Genomic DNA, 23,162 nt, shown 5'->3' with positions numbered 1-23,162 from the left:
CGAAAAAACCCCGCGATTTTGATAATAATTACTATGGTATAATGTTAAATTACATTTATAATTGCGAATCGGTTAATTGCGAAATATCGGATAATTGCAAAATTTTTCAGGTCCCATTTATATAACAATAACGTTAATTTAATCGGATAAGTGAAAAAATAAAAAAATTTATCGAAAAAAATTATTCATCATTTTTTTTATTTAACTTTTTCCATTCATTTATCCATTCATTCATTCATTCCATACCACGCCAGAAATTAATATAAAAATGGTAAAAAAATCATTCCAAACATTAACCCTGAAGCATAAAAAAGAAATAATTGATAAATTAAACACTACATCAAAAACACAATTAGCATTAAATTACAATTGCCACGTCTCGACAATCTACCGTTTAATAGCGAATAAAGAAAATCTATGCTCACAATTTCTAAGGAATAAACCTCCTACAACTAAAGGAGTTAGAATGAGTTGTTACCCAAAGACAGAAGCAGCTTTATTGGTTTAATTTACCCAAATGCGAAGTAAAAATTGCAGTCTAAATGGGCCAGTGATGTTAGAAAAAGCTATGTTTTTTAGCCAAACATTCAATGAAGGTAATTATAAGTTTTTATAATATATATATATAAATTATAGGCATTCCTACTAGCAGCTGGTTGCAGAGATTTAGGAAAAGACAGAATATAAATTTTCATAATGTTTGCAATGAAAAGGGGAGTGCAGATATTATTAATGCAAATGAATGGAGCAGAAATACACTCCCATCTCTGATTAAAGATTATCAAAGGAGTAATATTTACAATTGTGATGAGACAGGACTATACTACCGAGCATTACCAAAGGGCACAATGGAATTTAGTGGAACTCAACCACTGGGCTTCAAACCAGACAAGAAAAAGGTCACAGTTCTATTTATCATAAATGGGGATGGATCTGATAAAATGTTACATGTTGTGAAATTAAACCCTAGGTGCTTTAAAATAAAAATTACCAGTTAAATACTACTCCAATAAAAGCAGCTGGATGACAACCTCAACTTTTGAAGATATTCTTAAAGAATGAGATTCCTCATTAAAGAAGAAAATTTTATTGTTTTGTGACAATGCTTCTTGTCACAAAACAAAATTAACATTTAACAATATAAAATTAATTTTTTTACCAGCAAATACAACATCATTAATTCAACCTTTGGACATGGGTGCAATTAGATCCTTTAAATGTCATTATAGAAAGGGTATCATGAGAAAAATGATAACATTGATGGAAGGAAATGACACCACCTCTTTTTATAAAAGATTTACACTTTATGATAGCCTCTATCTTATAAAATTTGCATGGGGTGAGGTGACAAGTACCACAATCATAAAGTGTTTTATTGAAGCTAAATTTTTTGAAAAGTCTATGGCATTTGATTGGGAATCGGAGGATGATATAGCATTAACTGACAACGAAGAAGATGAATTTGATCCCATATTTAAAGAATATGCGTTACACGATGATGATGCTAGCTGCCATGGAATTTTAGATGATCAGGATATTTGTAATCAGATAAGATTAGAGTTGGAAGGTTTAATTACTTAAAATTTTAATTAATCTTATTTTTTATAGAAGGTTATGAAAGCTCCGAGAATGATGAAGGGAACCTAGAGATATCTGATCATTTAATTACAAAAAATCAGGCTCTTAATGGTTATTATACTTTTCTTGAATATGCTCATGAACATCTAAGGGATCAAGATTCACTAAGAAAGCTAGAGAATATAGTGGAAAAAGAATTATTTACTCCAGAGTCTAGCCAAACTCTTATCACAAAATATTTTTATTAAATCTTATATTACTTTATAATAATTGTGATACATGTATAATAAAATTAGTTCAAATAAAATCTTATGTTATAAAGCATTAATAAACTTTTATTCCAGCATGGTCTGTTAATACATTTACATTTTATAATATTAGAATTTATAAGATTTGAATAGGCATAGGATTTTAAATCAAATATCATGTGAATGAAAACAAAACACTTAATAAACTTAAATTCTTTTATATTAATATTATTGTTTCCAGTTTTTTAGGCAAAATATTTTAAAATTTGGCTTTAATAATAAATTAGAATTTAAAAAGTGATAAAATATTTGTGTAAAATTATATTTCAGTAAATTTAATGAAGGTAAAATGACAAAAGTAGTTAAAATTAATGGAAATAAATATAAGGGTATTGTAAAGGAAAAAATGTTATTATCTTTCACAAGAGCTTTTTTTGCTTTAATTCTTACATATCTTAAATAAAAAATGAGATAAAATCAAGTAAACAAATTTAATTATAATTTTATTCAATAAAAAATAATTTATCAACAACGCTAATACATAAATAATTACAATCTTTTTATAATTAAGTCTTGTTTTCTTTGTTCCTTTCTGTCTATAATCATGTCTAGATCTAGAGAAAATATAAATATATATATCAAAATATATCACATTACTTTCAAATGCTTCAGATATTTTAATATTATTTGATTGATCTAAATTAATTGAATACTTTTTATAAAATAATAACTTGATGAATTGACGATAAAAATATAGGATTATTGGTGGGAAGAAAAAAAAGCTATGATCATATGTTTCAACAAATAAGATAAATTTTTAAAATTTAGTTTTTGTATTCGTTACATAACTTATTCAAATTAAAATATATAGTTGGTTACATTAATTAAAAATTGTATTTATTGCAAAGTTTGATGGCTTATATGATTTTATAAAAAACACAAACTGATTTTTAATAAATAAATTGTTGAATTTTAATCGTATAATTGCGAAAAATCGGATAATTGCGAAATTTTTAAATATTTTGGTCCCAAGCTTTCGCAATTAAACGGTTTTGACTGTATGCTGAAAGTGACATTTAAATAATCATATGATTGATTTTTTCTATGATAAATAATTATTAATTTTACCGCTTCTTTCAAATGGAAATAGACGTTAAAGGGTTTTATAAAATAATATATTGTTTTATTAAACATAAAATTTTAGTTTTCAGGATGACACTGAATTAAATTTAAATAGAACACGATTACAAGAAAAAATTGATGAAAGATTTAACTTTTTTAAACCCTTAGACTCATTTGAGAAAATTGGATGGTTGATAAACATGCATACTGTATTTATTTTATGTTATTATTATATATGAACACATTATTATTAGACTTGTATAATGGATGAAAATAAAAGATTATTAAGTGCAGTTGATTATTATTTTATTCAAAATAATGGGAATCAATTTAAGGTATATTATCATGATCAATAAAATATTTATATCACATATATAGATATCACTTCATTATCCACCATATTTTTATTTGATGGTTAAGTCCAACCATGTTAGAGACACAGCATCTTTTTTAAATAAAAAATATACAGGTGTAATAAATGATATCAACATAATTTTCAAAGAAGATTTAGATATGGTAAATATTTGTATCAAATTTTTTATGCAACAATATATTCTTGATTTCAATAAGAAAACTCTTTGCTTCTAGCTATCTAGGAAATCGAGAGTTAAACTGTTTTGGATCCAAAATAAACCAAACTATATAACAACTACCATTATTCTATAATTATATATAGTCATGTAATGAATATGGCATTCAGGGACACTATGCCCTAGAAAATGGGGAAAAAATTAGTTTGCCTTTTCCATAAATTTTTCACATGCCCTTTATAATTCTTAAAATATATGCTATAATAGAATTATTAAGAAATTGTTCTATTATTATAAATAAAAATTTAATATATTATCCTGTAAGCTCATTAATTTAAAAATTTAACTCACCTATGCCTATCCACTTCTGATGTTACCTACCATTTATTTAAATTTGTTTAGCCCACTTATTCCCACAATGTTTCAAAATTATTTGATTGGTTGTTTAGCTTTTTATTTATTAAATTTTAATATATCTTTACTACCAATAAAATATGAAATATTGTGGAATAAAGAAAATAAAATAATTTTTAATTTATAAGCCCATTTTGCTCATTTGCACAAAAATATTTCAAATTTTCCCACCCACCCATTGTTTTAAAAATATTTTTAATTTTTATTAGCTCCTTGTAGACCTCTAATCAATATACAACTATAAATATCAATAATTATATTTAAAAAAAATATTTCCATTTCATTAAATTTTTTCTTGTTTAAAATAAATTAATCTGTCAACCTTCTTTATTACTATCATGTAAAATATCTAAGTATTACTCCTACAAAAATTCTCAAAATATATTTTTGAAGTTAGTAATTGATGAATATAATCATGGGCTTCTTCTAACTAATATACCTATTTAATATATTAAAAAATATTCTATTAACATAATATTTATTATTATTTGATTTGAATTTATATTCACAGTTCTTTTTAATGTGGGAACAAAAATGCATTTTAAAGGTAATTTTCATTTGATACACATGTTTACCTAAGGTGGCATCCAAAACCATTTTACCAAATCGATCACGATTTTTCCATCCCATTTATGTAAAAATTCTTATAACAGACTAAGGTTCATATAATCTCAATTTAGTTAAAATTTTAGCCTCCTAGCTTTTAAACTTTTGAAAATATCTAAGATCAAAGTATAAAAATTACCTTTTTTGTGAGTATTAGTAATCATTATATTGACGATAGATTAAAATTATGCAAATATGTATAATAAATCTAGTACCAAATAAAGTTTATTTATTTTTAGAAAATAAAATTTCAAAAAGTATTTTTAAAATTTTCTAGCCTCACATTCCTACAATAAAATTTAAAATTCTCAAAAAATGGACCTCAGATTCTTATAAAATTTTTGATATCTATGACTCCATAAGCAATAAAAACTAATAAAAAAATGAAAAATATTTTTTTAGAATAGACGGCGTTCAATTTTAATTAACATAATACTGATAATTATATTTCTATATGATTATTTCTATATAACTAATTTATGAAGTTCCTTTTCTATCCAACAGAAGAACTATTTTTATGATGCGACACCCCAAACTTTTTTTAACTTTTATATCAGGTTGACTTGACAGTCCAGTAGAAAAATTGGAAAATCTTTTCAAATATATATCATCACTTGAAAGATGGCATTCCAGCAGAATGACATTTTCAGCTAGTGCATATGGAAAAAGAGTATGTGACTTTGTTGGAGACAGAATAATAGTAAAGGCTACCTGCAGGAACTAGTTCAAAGGTTCTAAAAAACATAATATACACGGTATCGAGTTTAAATTCACAATAAAAGTTATGAGTATGATTCAGAGGAAGTTATTTAGACTACTATTTTTAAAGGCAACGCCAATCCCAGGAATACAAAAAATGTATGCAGGGATTCCTCTTGGATTGGAATGCAAATTGGTAGTTGGCTATGACCATGAAAAAATAATAAGTAAACGAAACATCCTTACTACCATCTAAATCTTTTACATTCCCAGGTATAGATGTACTCTTCATCTACCCAAGTCACAAATTTTAATCATAGTTTCACCATTAACACTGACAAGAAGTATCTAACACACTTTCTCTACAAGAAGTTTGTATGCAACTGAAAGATATTATATAAGTAAGCATTCTTTGATTAATCTATCCATATTTTAGGAAGCCATATGTGAATGCAACATATGCCTTTCCCCCATCCATACAAGATTTAAAAAAAATAGGCATAATATGAAACAAGGAATGAAGATTAATCATTAACAAAACATATTTAATATATTATATAAAAACATATTTTAATATATAGATACAAACATATTATAAAAATATTTCTTCTGTTGGTTAGGAACATAGTAGATTAGTTATTAAATAGAAATAATCATATATAAACATTATTACGAATATTAGTTTAATTAAAATAAAATGCAAAAATATTTTCCATTTTTTAGAGGCCTCACTTTAATTTTTTTTATAAAAATCTGAGATGTTCATTTTTCTTTATGAGGTTTTAAACCATATACTGTGAATAAAAGGTCTAGAAAATTTTAAAATAACTTTTCACTTTTATTTATTAAATATAAAAAGTTTAGACCTTATTTTGATATTAGATTTATCATATATTAATAGCGTAATTTATTCAATCATTAATTTAATGATTAGAGAAACTGGCAAAAAAAGTAAATATTCATGCTTCTTAGATATCTAAAAAAGTATAAAAGCTAGGAGGCTAAAACTTTGCCTAAATAGAGCTTACACGTATCCTAGTCTGTCGAATTTTTTATAATAATCAAAAGGGATGCCGGAAATCATGTTTTTTTGATCGTTTTGACAATAGAATGTGACCTTATGTTAAATTTTGGAAATTTCTAAAATTATGTTTTGGTCATGTTTTTATTTTATATTTAAAATAGCTTAGCTTATGTTAGCGTTTATTTTAATACTTTTATTTAAAATTATATTTACAAGAATTTCTTAAGATTGAACAAAATTTTCCAATGTCAATTTATTTGTCAAATATTTACTATATAATATATATTATTTTTCAAAATAAACGATTTGCATTAAATTTAAAATTAACATTATATATTAGTTTACACATCCAAAAATGTAATACATCTATTAACGGTGTCGTAGATTAAATATCAATCATATGTTCAACATGAAATAATTAATGTCTAAAGGCTTTACACGAATATTAAAATTTATATTCAAAAGAATGTTGAGGTTATCAATACCTCAACAGCTTATATATTTATTTTCATCAAAACGTCGAAAGTTTGTGATTTAATTTTTTGATGTTATGGACACAGACTAAGAAAAATAGATATGATTGATAAATAAATTGACTAATTCTATGATTAAAAATCAATTCATAATCAAGTTAATTTTAGGATAAAACCTAAACTTTTTTTTACAGAATGATCGGTTTAAATAAATAAATATATGTGGGCTTAGCTATTCCAATTTATAAAAAAAATAATTAACATTTTAAAAAAATATATAATTAATTATCAGCGGATCGAATTGAATGATATCGGCTGGATATTTATAAAAAATATTAATGATTGAGCTGATCTGTCGAATATTTTCAAATATTTACTCGAATAATAGACAAAAAATTATTTGACAGATAATATATTTTCTTTATTCGTATTCCATTAGAATTTTACAATTGAATAATTTTATTATTCGTATTCGTAAAATATGAATCGAATATCGAAAATTTATTTTATGTATAAATAACCAATCTTAAAAATAATATGGTTCTAAATCGAATTTGATTATCAGAAAACGTGGTTAAAAAGACCTAGATATATTTCTGAAGGCAACTTAATTTAAAAAAGAAACATATGGTACTTAATATAACTCCATTTTAGACTAGGCCCAAATTAAATTTACTTTTCCAACAAACAGTTGCATTTTTACATTATTGCTTACGAAACGTAAATCAGCTGACTTAAGATTAAAAAAAAGTAGTGTAATGTGTCAAAAAAAAGTAATGATTTTTTTAAAAATATTATAAGAAACCGGATCACCTAATTGGACGTAAAGGTACCTTTCTCAAATTGTCGTTTCTTTCCATCTCAGATTTAATGAAGGTCAGAAATAGTCTCATGCCCATAATCAGAAAAAATAAGGACAAAAAGGATTCCCTCGATGTTTACTCATCATACAAAAAGTTTTATCTTAAATCTTTTGTCAATTTAAAAAAAATATGTTTTAACATTTTGTCTTAAATTAAAGCTTCTGACCGACTGTGGAGCTCTAAGTAGTTGTTATAACTGTACTATTTTAGAGTACTAAAATTTATGAATTATAAAAAATAATTTAATTCCAAAGTTTATATAAAATAAAAGTTCGCACGATGACGATGCCCCGAATAGATCCAACGATATGAACATTCGAAATATAGCTACTAATCTAGATGAAATGTTCTCTCACATACTAGATATGAGGGAGTACGACGTGCCTTACTATATAAGGGTTTCCATCGACTTGAAAATTTTTGTTGGACATTGGTACAACGTTAAAGGAAAGGGTGGGTTCGATAATATATACCCAGAGATCACTTTATTGCCGGATATAGAAGAGAGACCAGTCAGTGATTATTATAAAAATATTTTGATGTTTAATTTAAATTTAAAATAAAGGTTGATTATAAATTGTGAATAATTATATTCTTGAAAATATTGTTTAAAAATTGGATTAGCATCAGCAGCAGCCCTATTGTAACTAGAAAACTATTTTGAGTTAATTAAAAAAATAGACAACTATAAGTGCTAGAGAAAAATAATTTTTTTTTATTTATGAAAAATGGGAAAAATAATAATTCGGCCTGACTTGAATGAGAAATTTTAAAAGTAAATTTTGTTCCGAATGAACCAGTGAAAATGGCCAAGTTTAACCAATCCAAGTTCAGTTGGATGATCATACTCGAATAGGACAATGTAGGGCTATATGCTCTCAACTTAATTAGTTTATTTTACAATATATACTATTAGCAGGTGGTTATCGGATCCGATTGTCATTTCTAAAAAAATTTAATTTGTTAATCGATTCCACTTTTATAAAAATATAAAATTATTTCTAATTTGCGATTCAATGATATCAATTAGTTTATTCGAGTCCATTCATTTTTAAGTTCCCATTTATGTTTATTATCATCAATTATTACTCGATAAATGACTATGAACTTATTATTACTTAAAATCTTGATAAAAACTATTATACCCCCCCCCCCCACTTACAAGAAATATATAGTAAATAAAATAATCTTTTAATTGCGAAATCATCAACAAAACCGGCTCACTTCAAAGAACCACAATAATATTTTAGTTATCCAAATTTAAAATAATAATATTTTTTCTCATTATTTTTGTGAAATGATTCAAAGAAGTGGCATCTACCTCTTATCATGTAGGGCTGTGGGAAAGTCAATTATAAAGTTCTATAGGTTTGTTTCAATTTAATTTACAAGTGCCTACCATTCTTTAACCTTTCCCAGCGACATCACTGTTAGAACTTATGATTATGATGATGAAAACCATCTTCTTAGAACTAATATTATTTAAGTTATTAGAAGAGACTTTCATATATCAACTATCTTAAAAGCGATTATGGGCAGGGACCTACTCCTAAGCCAATAACGATATTATCCCCTCCCCTCGAACAACACTCTCCTACCAAATCAAAATTAGTTCAAAAGAGAATATCAACTTACTAATTCTATTCAAATAACGATAGCCTTTTCATAATTATCTACCCCTTTCCAATATTATTGACAATATTGCCTTATATCCCCACTCACCCACATCCTTGTTGGAGAAGTCTCTGAGTATGGGTAATGTTTAAAACAGATATATGCAGAGATAAACAATTATAACCAGGTTTAGAATTATTCTTTATTTCTGGCCGGCTAAGGGTTTTATTTAGAAGAAAAAAAAAGGATTTTAAACGAGCTTAAATTAAACCTGTCCTATGCTCTCTAGTATTATAATTAAAACTGATATAACGATATATTTATAATTGACATTAGGAACCCATTATCATAGCCTTTGATATTGAGACTACGAAAGCACCTTTGAAATTTCCAGACCAAAGTTTTGATCAAATCATGATGATATCGTACGTTATTGATGGTCAGGTTTATTTATATATTTAATTAATAATTAAATTCATAATTATTTATTTTATACAAAAAAAGAAAAAAAAATATAGAATAAATTTTGCACTGTGCTTTAGAGATAAAGGTACACACTTATAACCATCTTTTGAACATTTTTTTAAGCGCCAACACATTTATAACATTAAAAGTAGGACTCATTATAAATTATAAAAATTTTTGGGATTTCAAATCAAAACGCTAAAAATGGCTAGCTCAAATTAGTAAATTTAGTAGTGTTAAACACGCATTTACCCTTCCCAACGAGCCAATAATTATTTTTTTATATTTCATGTATCATAACCAAAACATATATATTAATTTATAGGGTTATCTTATAACAAACAGGCAAATAGTTTCTCGTGATATAGATGATTTCGAATATAATCCTAAACCAGAATTTGAGGGATTTTTCACTATCTTCAACGAAATAGATGAAGTTAAAACCAAATTTTCAATCTTACCTTATAAATTAATATTTGAAAAAATTATTGACATAATAAATAGCTCATCTCTTTTGCTTGGCTTTTGGGTCGGTAGTTGGAGGGGGGGGGTTAAGGAAGATGGACTTCGACTGGAAAAGTGAGTTGAAAAAGTTTGGCTTGAGGTGGTATTTGGCCAATAAACGCGATGTGAATGAAATAGGGGGTTAGGGTTAGGGGTAGTCTTAATTCTTTTTGCACCTAGAGATATCTCATTGGTCCTTGGTTGATATTTTAATATGATGTTCAATTTTTCAGCAATAGATATTATCCAATATGATGATTAACTAATATTTAAAAAATCTGTGATTAATATAAGTTAGCGTCGTGTTTTTTCCGGCAATGTGTTATTTTTACGACTTTAAATCATTTTTTGAGTGTGTTTTTTAAAATCTATAAATCTGATTTTATCAGAAATATACTCCATCATGTTTGGAATATCTATCTTATGAATTGTAAACCTTTGGGTCATTTATAAATTATATAGAAAATATATGGAAAATTTAACATAATTTATATTAAGTTTAAATGTTCATGAAAAAATTGTCGGAAATTCATAGAGTAGGTATTCCAAACGTGAGGGCTTCTAAAATCATATAATACGGTTAAAATTTACTTACTGCTTATATTTATAATTTCCTTTTAAAATTGTACAAAATACTAGCTAAAATCTTTTTAATTAATAAAAACTTTAAAAATTCGGACCAAGTCAAAAATTATTTTTTTTTGGTTAAGGATTGGCTTATAGCTCTATAAATTCAAATTTTTTTATTAATCATTGAGCCCGGTCTACCCTAAGATTTGTATATATTTTTCAGTATCAACTTATGAAACTCAAAGGTCTGGTTTTCTTGGTTTGAACCGAACCATGGTAATTTAGTCTTTGGAATCAGATCTGCAGTTTAAGTTCGGTTTTTGCAATCGATCTTTGGTAGAAAAAAATATATATCTTTCTATAATTTAATCATCATATAAATATAAACAATATCAAGAAGTTCCAGAATTTTCAAGTTCTATTCATACACAAAACTAGTTCCTTGATATATTATGTGTATTCTAACTAAATATTATTTACCTTTACGACGTTATCAACAATATAAATTTTAATTAGGACGAAATATTTAAATGCTAAATTTTAAAGATCCAAATTGTTATTCAAAATCTCATTAGGCAAAAAGAACAGATATAGACATATAGCATAACCTGTCTTATTATCTTTTATTAAAAATGATTATTTTAACTTGTAAATATTGTTGAAAGGAAGAAAGTTTACTACAAATTGTATATTTTTGTCTTTTATATATGAACTTTTCACATGTATATTGGGTCATGGCTTAAAAATGGAATTTCTATTAATCAAATCTGATTGATGATAATATTATTATTCTATAATAAAATATAATGTTTATTAATGTTCATATTTTATTATTCTTATATTTGCAAATATATTAAATTCTTTAATTTTTTATAATGATATTTTGTTTTATATAGGTATTCAAAACTTATAAATTTGATCCGGACTATGTTGCAGTCTTGCTTATATGTGGTTCCCCTTTTATTTGCTCTTTAGAATTTGGTTCGATTGAAAATCGGTTTAAAACCGGACTGAATCGTGACCATTACTACTTGCGGGGCTCTAGTCTTGCTTAAAAATAGAAATTATTTGGGCCGATGGACAAATTTATAGGATGCCAATTTTTCGGCATTCACAATATATATCAGAGACCTAGAGAGGTCAAAAGGCAGCTTATACCTTTTTTTTTACCCAGCACTTATGTTTATTTTTGATGATTTTATGGCTCTACTCAACCTGGAATTTTTAAAATTTCGTTATTTTGACTAACTTTGGCTGTATTTTCCAAATTATTTTAAAAATAAATCGACAGAATATTAAACGCTTCATTATTGATATTAATTGACAGAATTAAATTGATTTTCAAAAAATTGGACTGGTCCGGATTTTAAAATTTTAATCTAGGTTCTTTTTAAAAACATCACATTTTTCGGCTCGTTTTGGGCATGGTCTGCAGGTTTCTGATTTATATAGTAATTATTTTATAACATTCTCTTTTGTATCTAAATACTTTATAAGGGGATTTAATTTGGCATATTTGAAAAAAATAACAGTTAGCCACTCTGAAGAGATTCTTTAAACACATATTGGATATCAAACCCCACGTGTTTGTGACGTACAATGGCGATGGTTTTGATTGGCCTTTTATAAAAGCTCGGGCTCAAACCTATGGAATAGATATGTATGAGGAAATTGGGTTTTTTGAGGATTCCCAGAAAAATTATATATCTAACACCTGCATACACATGGATTGCTTCAAGTAATATTAATTTAATATTGATTTTTCTTTCTTATTAACAAATAAAAGATATCTGCAGAGTGCAGACCATGCCCAATATCTGAGCCCAATACAGGCCAATAAATATTTATAAACAAACCTAAGTCAGTCTAGAATGTGCTTTTATTTTTACTGGATCAGATATTTAAATGGGTATCTGTGTGGGCCTTAACTAAATAATAGCAAATCGAGATTACTATTGAAATTAGTATCTTTAAAAGATCTTTTGAAGTTGATATTTGTAATTTTTTGGCAAATTATTATGCCAATATTTTTTCTGTTTTTTTTACAAATTTTACATTGGCGATTGACTTCAATATACTTGGATACTATCTGTTAGTATGGTATCGGTACATCCCTAGTCTTATATCCCCCCACCCCCCCTCGGTGAAATTAATCAGATACCTTTTTCACTGATCTAGATTATCAGTCTCATTTGACTGAACGAAGTCAATATCAAATGAAATGGAAATTGCCTGAAAATAAAATTGGCTGGTCGGGATTGTCTCTAAAATAAAATTAATTGTCTAAATAAGATCGAATGGTTTGGCCAACCCCGTCTTATATAATTGCAATATTTGTTTTTAAGTTAACATTTTATTAATTTTTCATTTCATAAAACAGATGGGTCAAACGTGATAGTTATCTACCTGTTGGAAGCCAAGGACTCAAGGCCGTGGCTAAAGTTTAAAATGATTAATGTCATGATTTTGACATAATTATTTTTGTTTTAAATAATAATAATTAATTTTAAGAAATTGGGCAGGGTTATCCTCTGTGAGAGAAAAATATTTTAAATTAAAAAGGGTTTCTAAAACTAAAAGCACCCACTAAATTAAAATATATTATGATGAGAAGATTCCAAGTAGCCAGCTTATGATTACTATATAATAATATAATTTAATATTTATATAAATTAAAAAAAACTATGAATGCTACAAAATATTTAATAAAAATAAATATTTAATGATAATTTTCTAAGATAGAAATAAAGATGCCACGAAATGATCACCAATCTATTATTATAACTGTAAGAATGCGATAACTAATAAAACATACGTTTTATTGTATTGTTTTCCTTCTTTGCCTCTCTTCTGGCCACTAAACTTGGGTAATTACTTTGTTTTTAGCCGTTTAAGCCAATTTCTAGCTGTCTAAAAAATCGGCTATACCGAGTTTTTGGCCCAAGACTATCACTTTGACCTGGTTTTCCTTAAAAACAAATTTGAAAGTTATAAATTAAAGCGCCTCAATGTTAACTGATTTTCTCTGGCATGCACCTGTAGATTGAGTCGAATTAGCCGACATCTCGCCCTTACCTATCTACAGTGCAGATTTAATTCAAAACATTTCCTTATTTATTAATTTATTTGAAAATAAAATTATTTGACTTGCAAAAAATTGTTAAAATAACATATTTATATATTCTTATAATTTTTACAAGTTAAATAATTTTATTTACAAACGAATTAAAAAATATGGAAATGTTTTGAATTAAATCTGCACAACACTGTATATTAGCTACATGCTTCTCTCCATCCCAAAACGATCTATTGGAATTTACTCTCATCTTTCAATCGCAGCCTTCATATCCTCAAGGCTTTCAACCAACTCTTTAGCTACCGAGCTGTCTCCTCAACCGACCAACACCCCTCACACGACCTCGAAATCTGGGAATTAAATAACTCTTTGCTATCATCACGCCCATCCCTGATTCGTCTAAAGGATTGGGATTTTAAACTGGCTGAACTTCGAATTCTTCCTTTCAAACCAACAATCTGAGTATGTCACCAATTTTAAATTAGCAATATGAATAGTGGATATGAATGGTTGAATAATCTCGGTCTTCATCTTTATGCTGAGCAATTAAAAATATCTATCGGGCTCCATATAACATAATCTCTTTCTAAACATGCTACCTGTATAACACACAGGTCGAGCAAAGGACGCCACCATTTAAACTGCAAATTCTTGAAGGGAGAACACCGAAGACATTGCACTAGAGGTCTGCATTGGGCAAGTTTTTGGACCAAAAGCCCCTCCACCCAATGTTTTAAAAATTTTTAACCCGCCTGCTCACCCCACCTTTAGTTTTCAAAAAAAATATACCCGCCCGCCCATTAGTCTAAAATTTCTTACCCGCCAGCACATTAGTCTAAATATTTAATTTGCCCATCCATTATTTATAAAAAATTTTTAATCCAAGCCCGCTATTATAAAATTTAATTATAGCCATTCTTTCAATTTTTTAAGCATCTAATAAAAAAAAATTCAGCATTATACCTCTACAAAAAGTTTTATAATTTAGAAAATTACTATATTAAGCATAAAAAAATATTCAATTTAAATTATGGATGATTTTTTTGATCAAATAAAATATTTATGAAAAAAATACAAATATATGATATTATATGTAATTATAATGCAAAAATAATAATGAATCAACATTTTCTGGATTCAAATACGTTTTTCTAAAAACCTTCCAGCAATAAATCCTCGAGTGCAATTTTTCTTGCTAATCTTGATAGCTTTGGAATATCCTTTTCTTGTCTGTTTCACCAAAGTAGTTTTAAGTATATAAAAAAGTTTATTTTTAAGAAAAAACCATTTATGATACCAAAAAAGGACATTTTAATTTTTAATATCTAAAAAGGTTCATAAAAACAATTTTTTATTAATATTTACTTAAATGATTTTAAACTTCTTTTAACCTGCCCGCCCATTGTTTAAATTTCTTAACCTGCCCATAGTTAAAATTTTTATAACCCCCCCCCCCCCCCCACCCACGCCCGTTCTTAAATTTTTTTTATCCCACACCCGCTCGCCCAATACAGACCTCTACATTGCACAATTAACATCATACCAAATATCATGCTCTCTAGCCTCGGTCTCGACACAACCAACACGAAGAGACCTGATACTAATCCCATGGGCAATAAAAACAATTCTTTAACCCGAAACCCAAAATTTAAAAAAAGGGTTCAGATTCAGTAAAATTTCGAGGGTTAGGATTCTCAGCCTTGCTTTAAAATATGCGAATTCCATTTTCTAATTTTATAACTGGTGTGCTTTAAAAGAATGTAAAAAAAATTATCAATGATTATATTATTGAAAAGCCGTGCAATTTCAATAAACTCATTATGAAGGCTTTATTTCTCGACTACATTTTATGAACGAAGAAACAAAAGCTATCAGATTACAAATATCTTTGCTTTAAAAAAAATCATATCAGTATATTAAGGCTACATATGCGAGCTATTAAAGTGATACAACTTCCTTACGCTGACGAAATACTTAACATATCCAGAAACAATAACTTTTAGAAAAGATTTAGTAGATTAAATTAGCCTTCTTTGACACTAGAACTCTTGAGTTTAGAGAATTATGCTCATAAATTTCCCAGAAAGCATTAAAATTAACGCCATCTGCCTAGAATAGATTTTGAAAAATTAAGAATAATGCAATGCGATAGTTAAAATGTAATATAATTAATTGCAACTAATAAAAGTGACATATTTTGTTGGCGAGGAAAGCTTCAGCATTTCTTTGTTTTATAAAATATTACATTTATGATTGATAAATATAAAAAAAAATTTTTTTTTCCTTCGTCATCATAATCTATTGAAAAGATGAGATAATGACTAAATATCTCGATTTATGATAATTTTTTATTTTAATATGTTCTTATTTAGAGGTTTTGGTAGGATTTTGACCTGGGTTGAAAATTCACTTTTGTCTCTCCCCTCCTTTTCTCAAATAAACATAAATAAAGCAATTAATTCAATTTTATACCTTATTCTTTTTACTTATTAGTGTCTTTTTTATTTAGATCAAATTGGATTACCACCCCTCTGAATTAGACCCTGAAAAGATGTGTACCATGGCAATTGATAACCCGCAAGTATTAGCTTCTTATTCCGTGTCCGACGCCTTAGCTACTTATTATTTATACATCAAGTACATACATTCATTCATCTTCTCGCTCTGTACCATCGTTCCAATGGATCCTGACGATGTTTATATTATATATAATTTACTTTATTTTGGGGCAATTTTTTATGCAATAGAATATATTTTTAAAAATAATTGGTCCCCTGTAAAGTGAGAATTGTACACTACAATTAATAAAAATAGGTATATTTTACAAATCTCATACTGATATTAGTCATCCAAATATAAATTAGTCTTTCTAAACAGCTACCTTTAAAAAGAACTGTTTAATATGTTGAAGGTTCTGAGAAAAGGGTCCGGTACACTCTGCGAAACCTTGCTCATGGTTCAAGCCTATCACGCAAACATAATCTACCCTAACAAACATTCCGACTATGGTTCCTTAGATTATGATTTCCCATTAAACAACAGTAACAACAAAAATTTTATGGCGAGTTCTAAAAAAGGATCAGATCGAAATAATAATGATAACGATTTCAATACGAATTACACTCAAAGGCATCACAATCGATACAAATACACAAAAGATGGGTTTTTGATTGAACAAGAAACCTACATTGGAGGTCACGTTGAGGCCATCGAGTCTGGCGTTTTCCGTTCCGATATCTTGCTCCCTTTCAAAATAGTTTTAAAAAAATATTCATAAAATATCTTCTTTTTTCCTATTACATTTAAAATTATGTAATTTACTTGATCGTTTTTCATTAGTTATTTTGAACGTTAAAACTACTATAGATCGGTAGCAAGATACTAATTTTTAAAACTTTTTAAGATTTCTAATATACTTTATATAATTAAAAAGAAAAAAAAATGGATTTGGTTGTGGTTTAGAATTTTTTTATGGCATAGATAAATAAAAGTGTAAAACACAAATGTCGAAAAAGAGAGGTAGCCACAAAGAGCGAAAAAATAATAATGTATACTAATCATTATGACAAAAGCTTTCTCTAGAAATTTCTCTAAGCTGATTGGTCTTTTAGAAATTCGTTTTTTAACACATTGAATAAGAGAAGGCCTTATTATGGGAAAAATCTAGGCTACATAGAGATAAATTAATAAGAAGGATCTAGTGAGTTGTATCTAGAATTTTTATGGAATATTAACAGCTTAAAGATCTGAGCTTAGTGCGAAGATGTGGCAAAAAATTGGTCACTGCAGTCTGAATTCAAATCAATATCTACATCTGCAATTGACACTCACCTCACAGAGTGAAAGGACAATGATTGACAGTTAATCAATAGGCCAATTGCCTAAAGGTATTTATCGTTGGAATATATTCACGCGTTTCCTGAAAACAAGAATGAGAAGAAACATGGTCTAAGACGTTAGTGATGGCATCCAGCCAACTAATGGGAGAACGGAAATTTATAAACGATTGATTAGTTTAAAATGGTAGCAAATAGAGGCAGGAAAACTAAATTACAGAAAATTATCTGACATTGCACGAAAGACATAAGGTTGTAATTAAATTTTTGATGAATTGTTTCTTCTTCGGGTTCACAGCCAAAAATAATATATTATCATATCACTAATGCATTAGATGTTAGTGATAGGGGGGAAGGTTGCTTCCGAAAAGCTATTAGTAATTTTGATATGATTATACTAAATAATGATACAACATTGAAATATCCTCATCTTGGATATCAATAGAGGGAAAACAAAAAATGACCGGTTCCCAGCAGAAAAGAAGAACCCCGAAGTTTTAGAGAAGACAATCTTGATTTTGTTAATAGGGTGGAAATGGTAAGTTAAATAAAATGAGAAAGGAATAACTATTTCGCATACATGCTGCCAAAAGTAATCAAAAGTGAGAATGAAACCATTTATTATTTTATTAAATCTGTAACTTATAAGTTTTAGAAGTGATAGTTCGACGGGGAGAAAATTTTCATGAACTGGGTGAGTTTAATGATAAGCAAAAAGTCCACTCCATAATTTTCTGATAAAGTATATTCTTTATTATTAATGCATTTTACGAATATTAATATTTTCTTTATTCAAATAAGGATATAAAATACATAAAAGATATGATAAATAACGTCGAAAACATTATTAAAAACACGATCGAATACGAAGAAGAGATTCCGATCACTCAAATAATCAATTTTAAAGAAGTATACTAGATTAACACTTATACATTTGTCGGATTCTGTTCGGGTTCAGTTTATGGTTAAAAAAAATAGGTGGGTTCAGTTCGAGTTCGGTTCAGGGAAATATTTTTGAACCCAGGTTTAAGAATTTTTGAATTAATAAAAAAAATAATTCTATATTTAAATCATAACTAAAAAAACTAGACATAAATTTGGTATAAAAAATAAATTTTTTATTTTATTTATATCCAAAATATAGTTAAAAGTACAAAGCATAGTCATGTATAGATTTAAAAAATTTTATTTTGACGTATTTCTTTAAATTAACAATATCCAATATAATAATTTTTACTTTGACTTGTTCACTTTCATTTTCCTCCAATTAAAAATCTTTGAGAATAAGTTAAAAATTAAAAATAAATGGCGTAAATGAATTTAATTGTTAAATTTATTAACAATCCAATAGAAATCTATGAGAATAAATTTAAAAAAATTTAAAAATGGAGTAAATGAATTATGTTGTTTAAAATTTATTAATACCTCACTTAATTGGAAATTTGAAAATATTAAAAAATGTCAAGTAAATTATAATATTTGTATTTACAATTATACAATTATATTAATTTAAACAATACACTGAACCTGGTTGAAACTGGGTTTAAATAATATTCCCGGGTTCGGTCGGGGTTTTGAAAATTTTATAAATGAAGTTCAGGTTCGGTTTGGGTTCAAATTTTTTCCCAAAAACCCGGGTTTTCTTTTCCGGGTTTGGGTTCAGTTCGAACCTCTGCTTATATGACTATTTAAGATTCTCTTTAGATTTTTAACCCTTTAGTAGTAAAGTGGGGGAGGGGGGATAACTCAAATGATGTGTGGCGTTTATTTTAATTGTACAATAAAAATTTTGAAGATTTGAATGATAAGTAAAAAAATATTAAGAGTTTTTGTAAAATTTGTCTAAAAAAAGAGCAAAAATGCCATATATAAGTATATTTTTACCATGAAAAATCACCAAAAAACATGCAACATTCATAAATATATTTAATTAACATTTAATGGACATTAGTAAGAAAAATGAATTATCAAACTCATGTTTTTAAAAATTATGCGAGTTCAATTACGTTTTCAAGTTTTCAAAAAAATATTTGTATCTTAAAACCTTATAATATAAAATAAGAGGTTACTAAAAAAAACTGTCAAAATATTCACGTTTTAATTTATAAAATAACTAGGAATGCAAAAACAAAAAATTTTTTTAAATCTAAAAACGGGGCAAACGAAATTTTGAAATACTAAAATAATAAAAGTTATTTTCCTAAAAATTTTTTTTTTAAAATTAACACAAAAAACTTGGTTATAAAATGATTGCGATAATGAAAATGTTGCTACAAAATATTAGTAGATTTAGATGAATGTGATAATGAAAATTAAAAAAAAATTATATATTGGTAGATCATATTATTTTTTAGTAAGAAATTTTTTTAAAAATAAAAACAAAAAATATCGAATAAACAAAATCGTTTTTTTTCTGTAACCGGTTATTTTAATTCCTAAAATAACAATTGTATAATCCCTGCTGGGATGTTTAAAATGATATCCTACATTGCCACTAAAGGCTTATAACTTTTTTCCCTCTTTTATCGTTTAATTTCGATCCCAGGAATTTTTAGAATTTTTAAATATTTTCGTGTTTTTGTACATTATCCCGCTTTTTTTGAAAAATTTAAAATTTCTTCGAGGATATGTGAATATGAGTAAGGCTATTTGTTAATTAAAATGATATATATGAATATCATTGCTTTATAAATAAATATAATAGGTATGTGACGAGATATCATCGACACTATACACCATATCTAAAACGGATTCATTGAATGAGGCTCCAAAAATATATCATTTGGATGTGGGGGCTATGTACCCTAATATCATTTTGACTAATCGCTTACAAGTATAATTATAAATTTATTTTTTATAAAATCACAAATAAAATAAAAAATACATTCCTATTTTTAAAACACTTTGAATTTTTTAATTTATTTTATTATAAATATAACATTTATGCTTAGTTGTTGTCAAAAGCCTTTGATCAAGGTTTTCGCTAAAAAAAAGTATTACCTATTACTTGAGATTTGATCGGAGATATGCGAATATCGAGGCTTAGGTTTATATATTTTTAACTAAAATCTTGATTTCCTTCTATATTAAAAATCGGCTTAATTTTTTCAACAACACTATTTGCCGATTAAATTGTCAAATAATTATTCAAATTTGATATTCGGGTAAAAGTGACAGATAATTATGCTTTCAACTATTCACATATGTCTTCGACCTTATTGTAATACTTATCAAATTTAATGTTTTAATTATTTAAACATTTTGTAATTTATGACCTAATTTTTTTTTAAAAATCTTGCAAAGTTTTTGGATATATTTGTAAATTAATGATTAGGCCTCATCATTGTTTAAACGAAAATTTAGTCATGGTAATAATTGATCGTTTCAATTATCTCTTTCGATATTAATTTTGTTTTACACAATATCATCTAAAAGTTATATTTATAATATTTTACTTTTTGTACAATAAAATTAAAATACATTTTATTATGCAAATTAAGATGTTAAACATTTTATTAAATTGAATATTACTGACATATTTATTTGGTAAAAATAAACTTAAAAAAAAGTAAAATATTATTTCTTTTATTAAAATACAGTAGTGGATTACTTTCGTTAAATTATAAAGTAATAAAATTGTCAAATCAAAGATCATGAATATATTGAGATAGCCTCCATAAACCACCTAGGACCCTAAACTCCACTAAATAATACGACTCTTTAACAATGGTGGATCAATCCTCTTGCCCGGTGAAACTAGACATTAGAGTTGTTAAATCACCATTTTTTAGCCAATTCAAAATGCTTAGCCAACCTTTTATCCTAAATTCTCAATCCCACGAAAGCTCAACTTAGATGTTTGAGTCAATTATTTTAAACAAAAAGCTTAGCTAAGCCTTATTAGAATTGGACTAAATAAGGTGATTTAATAACACACCTAGACAAATATACTGGGACAGTTACTTCAAGACTTTAACCACAAAGATTTTTTTGCAAATAATGATAATTTTTTTAGAATGATTAAATCTTCTAGATTTGATAAGCATTAAAACTAAAATATTTATCAAATTGAAGGTTATTTTATGATTTACCCGCAATTTTTTGACGGAAAATTTGATATTTAACAAAAAGGGTAGAAAATGGACATGAAATTTTTAAAAAAAATCAATTTTAAAACAAAAAATGGTACTAGTATAAACTTGATTGAAAAATAAATTGCCATTAATATAAAAGCGCGATAATGTGCGTTTGCCACATTAGCCAATCTAATTCGTGCATTTTCACGTTTAAATTAATTCTTTTAAATTCATTTTTTTATCCACTATAAAAGCCATATGCAGTGGTAAACGAAACGACTTGCGCAAAATGTACCTTTAATGTGGCTGGATCCGATTGTCAGCGGCCTCTGAATTGGAAATGGAGAGGAGAGCACATGCCAATCAACAAAACCGAGGCTCAGCGGATATCTCTTCAACTCGAAAACGAAACTTTTGTATCCAAACAGGATGCCCATCCGAATAATAGTGATAAAGTTGTTAGAGGTTATATAAAGAAAATATTTTTTTAAATTTTACTAGGTCTCTTACTTACATATTGAAAAAAATTGGGCTTTACACGAGAGTAAAGGAAGTAATAAAAAGAAAGAGAAATCAAATTAAGAAAATCCAATAAACCTTAAAAATGCCGATATTTTGTTGAAATTTTAAAATATAGGAATCTGAATATTTATAAATATTTGAGATGGTGATTTATTCTTTTAAACTTTATTTTGATGGATATGGAACATTGGTCTATTTTTTAAATTTTATCACGAATTACAGATGATAACTATTTATAACATTTTCATCAATAACCTTAAATTTAAACATTAAAAGTGGTTTATAATGTGTTTGTCTTAGACCTTGTTTATAATAGGCGCATATAATTAGTTTAGTTCTATTGGAAGAATATATAAGAATAGATTCTACTTCTAATTATTTTAGACTCTTTGATTATCTATATATTTTAAAAATAATTACTAGTCCATATTAATTTGTAATTTATTTATGTTACAATTGATTTTTACTTTTATACATCTCTTTTTTTCTGTAAAGTGAATGATAATCCTAACGGAAGTAAACTTTATGACAATAAATTTACTGGTAGCTCTAACATTCGCAAACCTTTCCACGAGTTACCTAAGGAGCAGAGGATGACAATCGAAAAGCAACGATTGAAAGGTATTTTTGTAAAATAGTAATTTATAAATCTTTGCTTAGATTATGTAGGGTTCTAACCAAGGGTGAGACCAATGCCAATATATTCCTGGTTTATGAAACCATTAAATCATCAGAATATATTGGTTTTGCTCAAACTAATACGATACATTTTTTAAAACCAATATAAATGAATATAAAAACTTATTCATATATATTTTAAAAAAAGAATATAGCAGAAAGGTATATAAAAAACTGAAGATAACGAGGGAAGAAGAAAAAACTTCGGTTACATGTCAAAGGGAGAATTCATTTTACATAGACACAATTCGGTTTATATAATTT

The 23,162-nt window shown here is 26.8% G+C and overlaps 2 protein-coding genes across 3 annotated transcripts in view; both read left to right on the top strand.

Annotated features, from left to right (window-relative positions):
- Positions 1-1,061: 1,061 nt before the first annotated feature.
- LOC135928442 (jerky protein homolog-like) lies at positions 1,062-1,895 on the top strand. Of its 2 annotated transcripts, XM_065464904.1 has the most exons (3): positions 1,062-1,351; positions 1,399-1,567; positions 1,609-1,895. In XM_065464904.1, exons 2-3 carry the CDS (start codon positions 1,402-1,404, stop codon positions 1,824-1,826), a joined length of 384 nt encoding a protein of 127 aa, XP_065320976.1. In that variant the 5' UTR covers positions 1,062-1,351; positions 1,399-1,401; the 3' UTR covers positions 1,827-1,895. The 2 variants fall into 2 exon arrangements, with proteins under 2 accessions (XP_065320976.1, XP_065320975.1); XM_065464903.1 differs by having other exon boundaries at positions 1,062-1,567.
- Positions 1,896-3,189: 1,294 nt separating this feature from the next.
- The window catches only part of LOC135929102 (DNA polymerase epsilon catalytic subunit A-like), a 40,420-nt gene continuing 20,447 nt past the window's right edge, over positions 3,190-23,162 (top strand). The window contains exons 1-16 of the mRNA XM_065465610.1: positions 3,190-3,283; positions 3,327-3,464; positions 7,496-7,650; positions 7,829-8,069; positions 9,508-9,615; positions 9,962-10,072; positions 12,243-12,448; positions 13,091-13,151; positions 16,296-16,481; positions 16,698-16,783; positions 16,916-17,042; positions 18,424-18,531; positions 20,327-20,455; positions 21,953-22,163; positions 22,716-22,841; positions 23,047-23,149. Of these exons, the coding sequence (XP_065321682.1) occupies positions 3,212-3,283; positions 3,327-3,464; positions 7,496-7,650; positions 7,829-8,069; positions 9,508-9,615; positions 9,962-10,072; positions 12,243-12,448; positions 13,091-13,151; positions 16,296-16,481; positions 16,698-16,783; positions 16,916-17,042; positions 18,424-18,531; positions 20,327-20,455; positions 21,953-22,163; positions 22,716-22,841; positions 23,047-23,149 (2,168 nt within the window). The 5' untranslated portion in view covers positions 3,190-3,211. The remainder of the gene's footprint in view (positions 3,284-3,326; positions 3,465-7,495; positions 7,651-7,828; positions 8,070-9,507; positions 9,616-9,961; positions 10,073-12,242; positions 12,449-13,090; positions 13,152-16,295; positions 16,482-16,697; positions 16,784-16,915; positions 17,043-18,423; positions 18,532-20,326; positions 20,456-21,952; positions 22,164-22,715; positions 22,842-23,046; positions 23,150-23,162) is intronic.

Source organism: Gordionus sp. m RMFG-2023, chromosome 4 (genome assembly GCF_954871325.1).
Source record: "Gordionus sp. m RMFG-2023 chromosome 4, tfGorSpeb1-WG-v2, whole genome shotgun sequence".
NCBI lineage: Eukaryota > Metazoa > Nematomorpha > Gordioida > Chordodea > Parachordodidae > Gordionus > Gordionus sp. m RMFG-2023.
This window is presented reverse-complemented; position numbering and strand designations above follow the sequence as displayed.

Excerpts from the sequence above, each read along its gene's own strand:
- LOC135928442 (XM_065464903.1), top strand. The coding sequence starts at position 1,195 with ATGGGTGCAATTAGATCCTTTAAATGTCATTATAGAAAGGGTATCATG. Across the intron at positions 1,568-1,608 it reads GATAAGATTAGAGTTGGAAG|AAGGTTATGAAAGCTCCGAG; the intron begins GTTTAATTACTT and ends TATTTTTTATAG.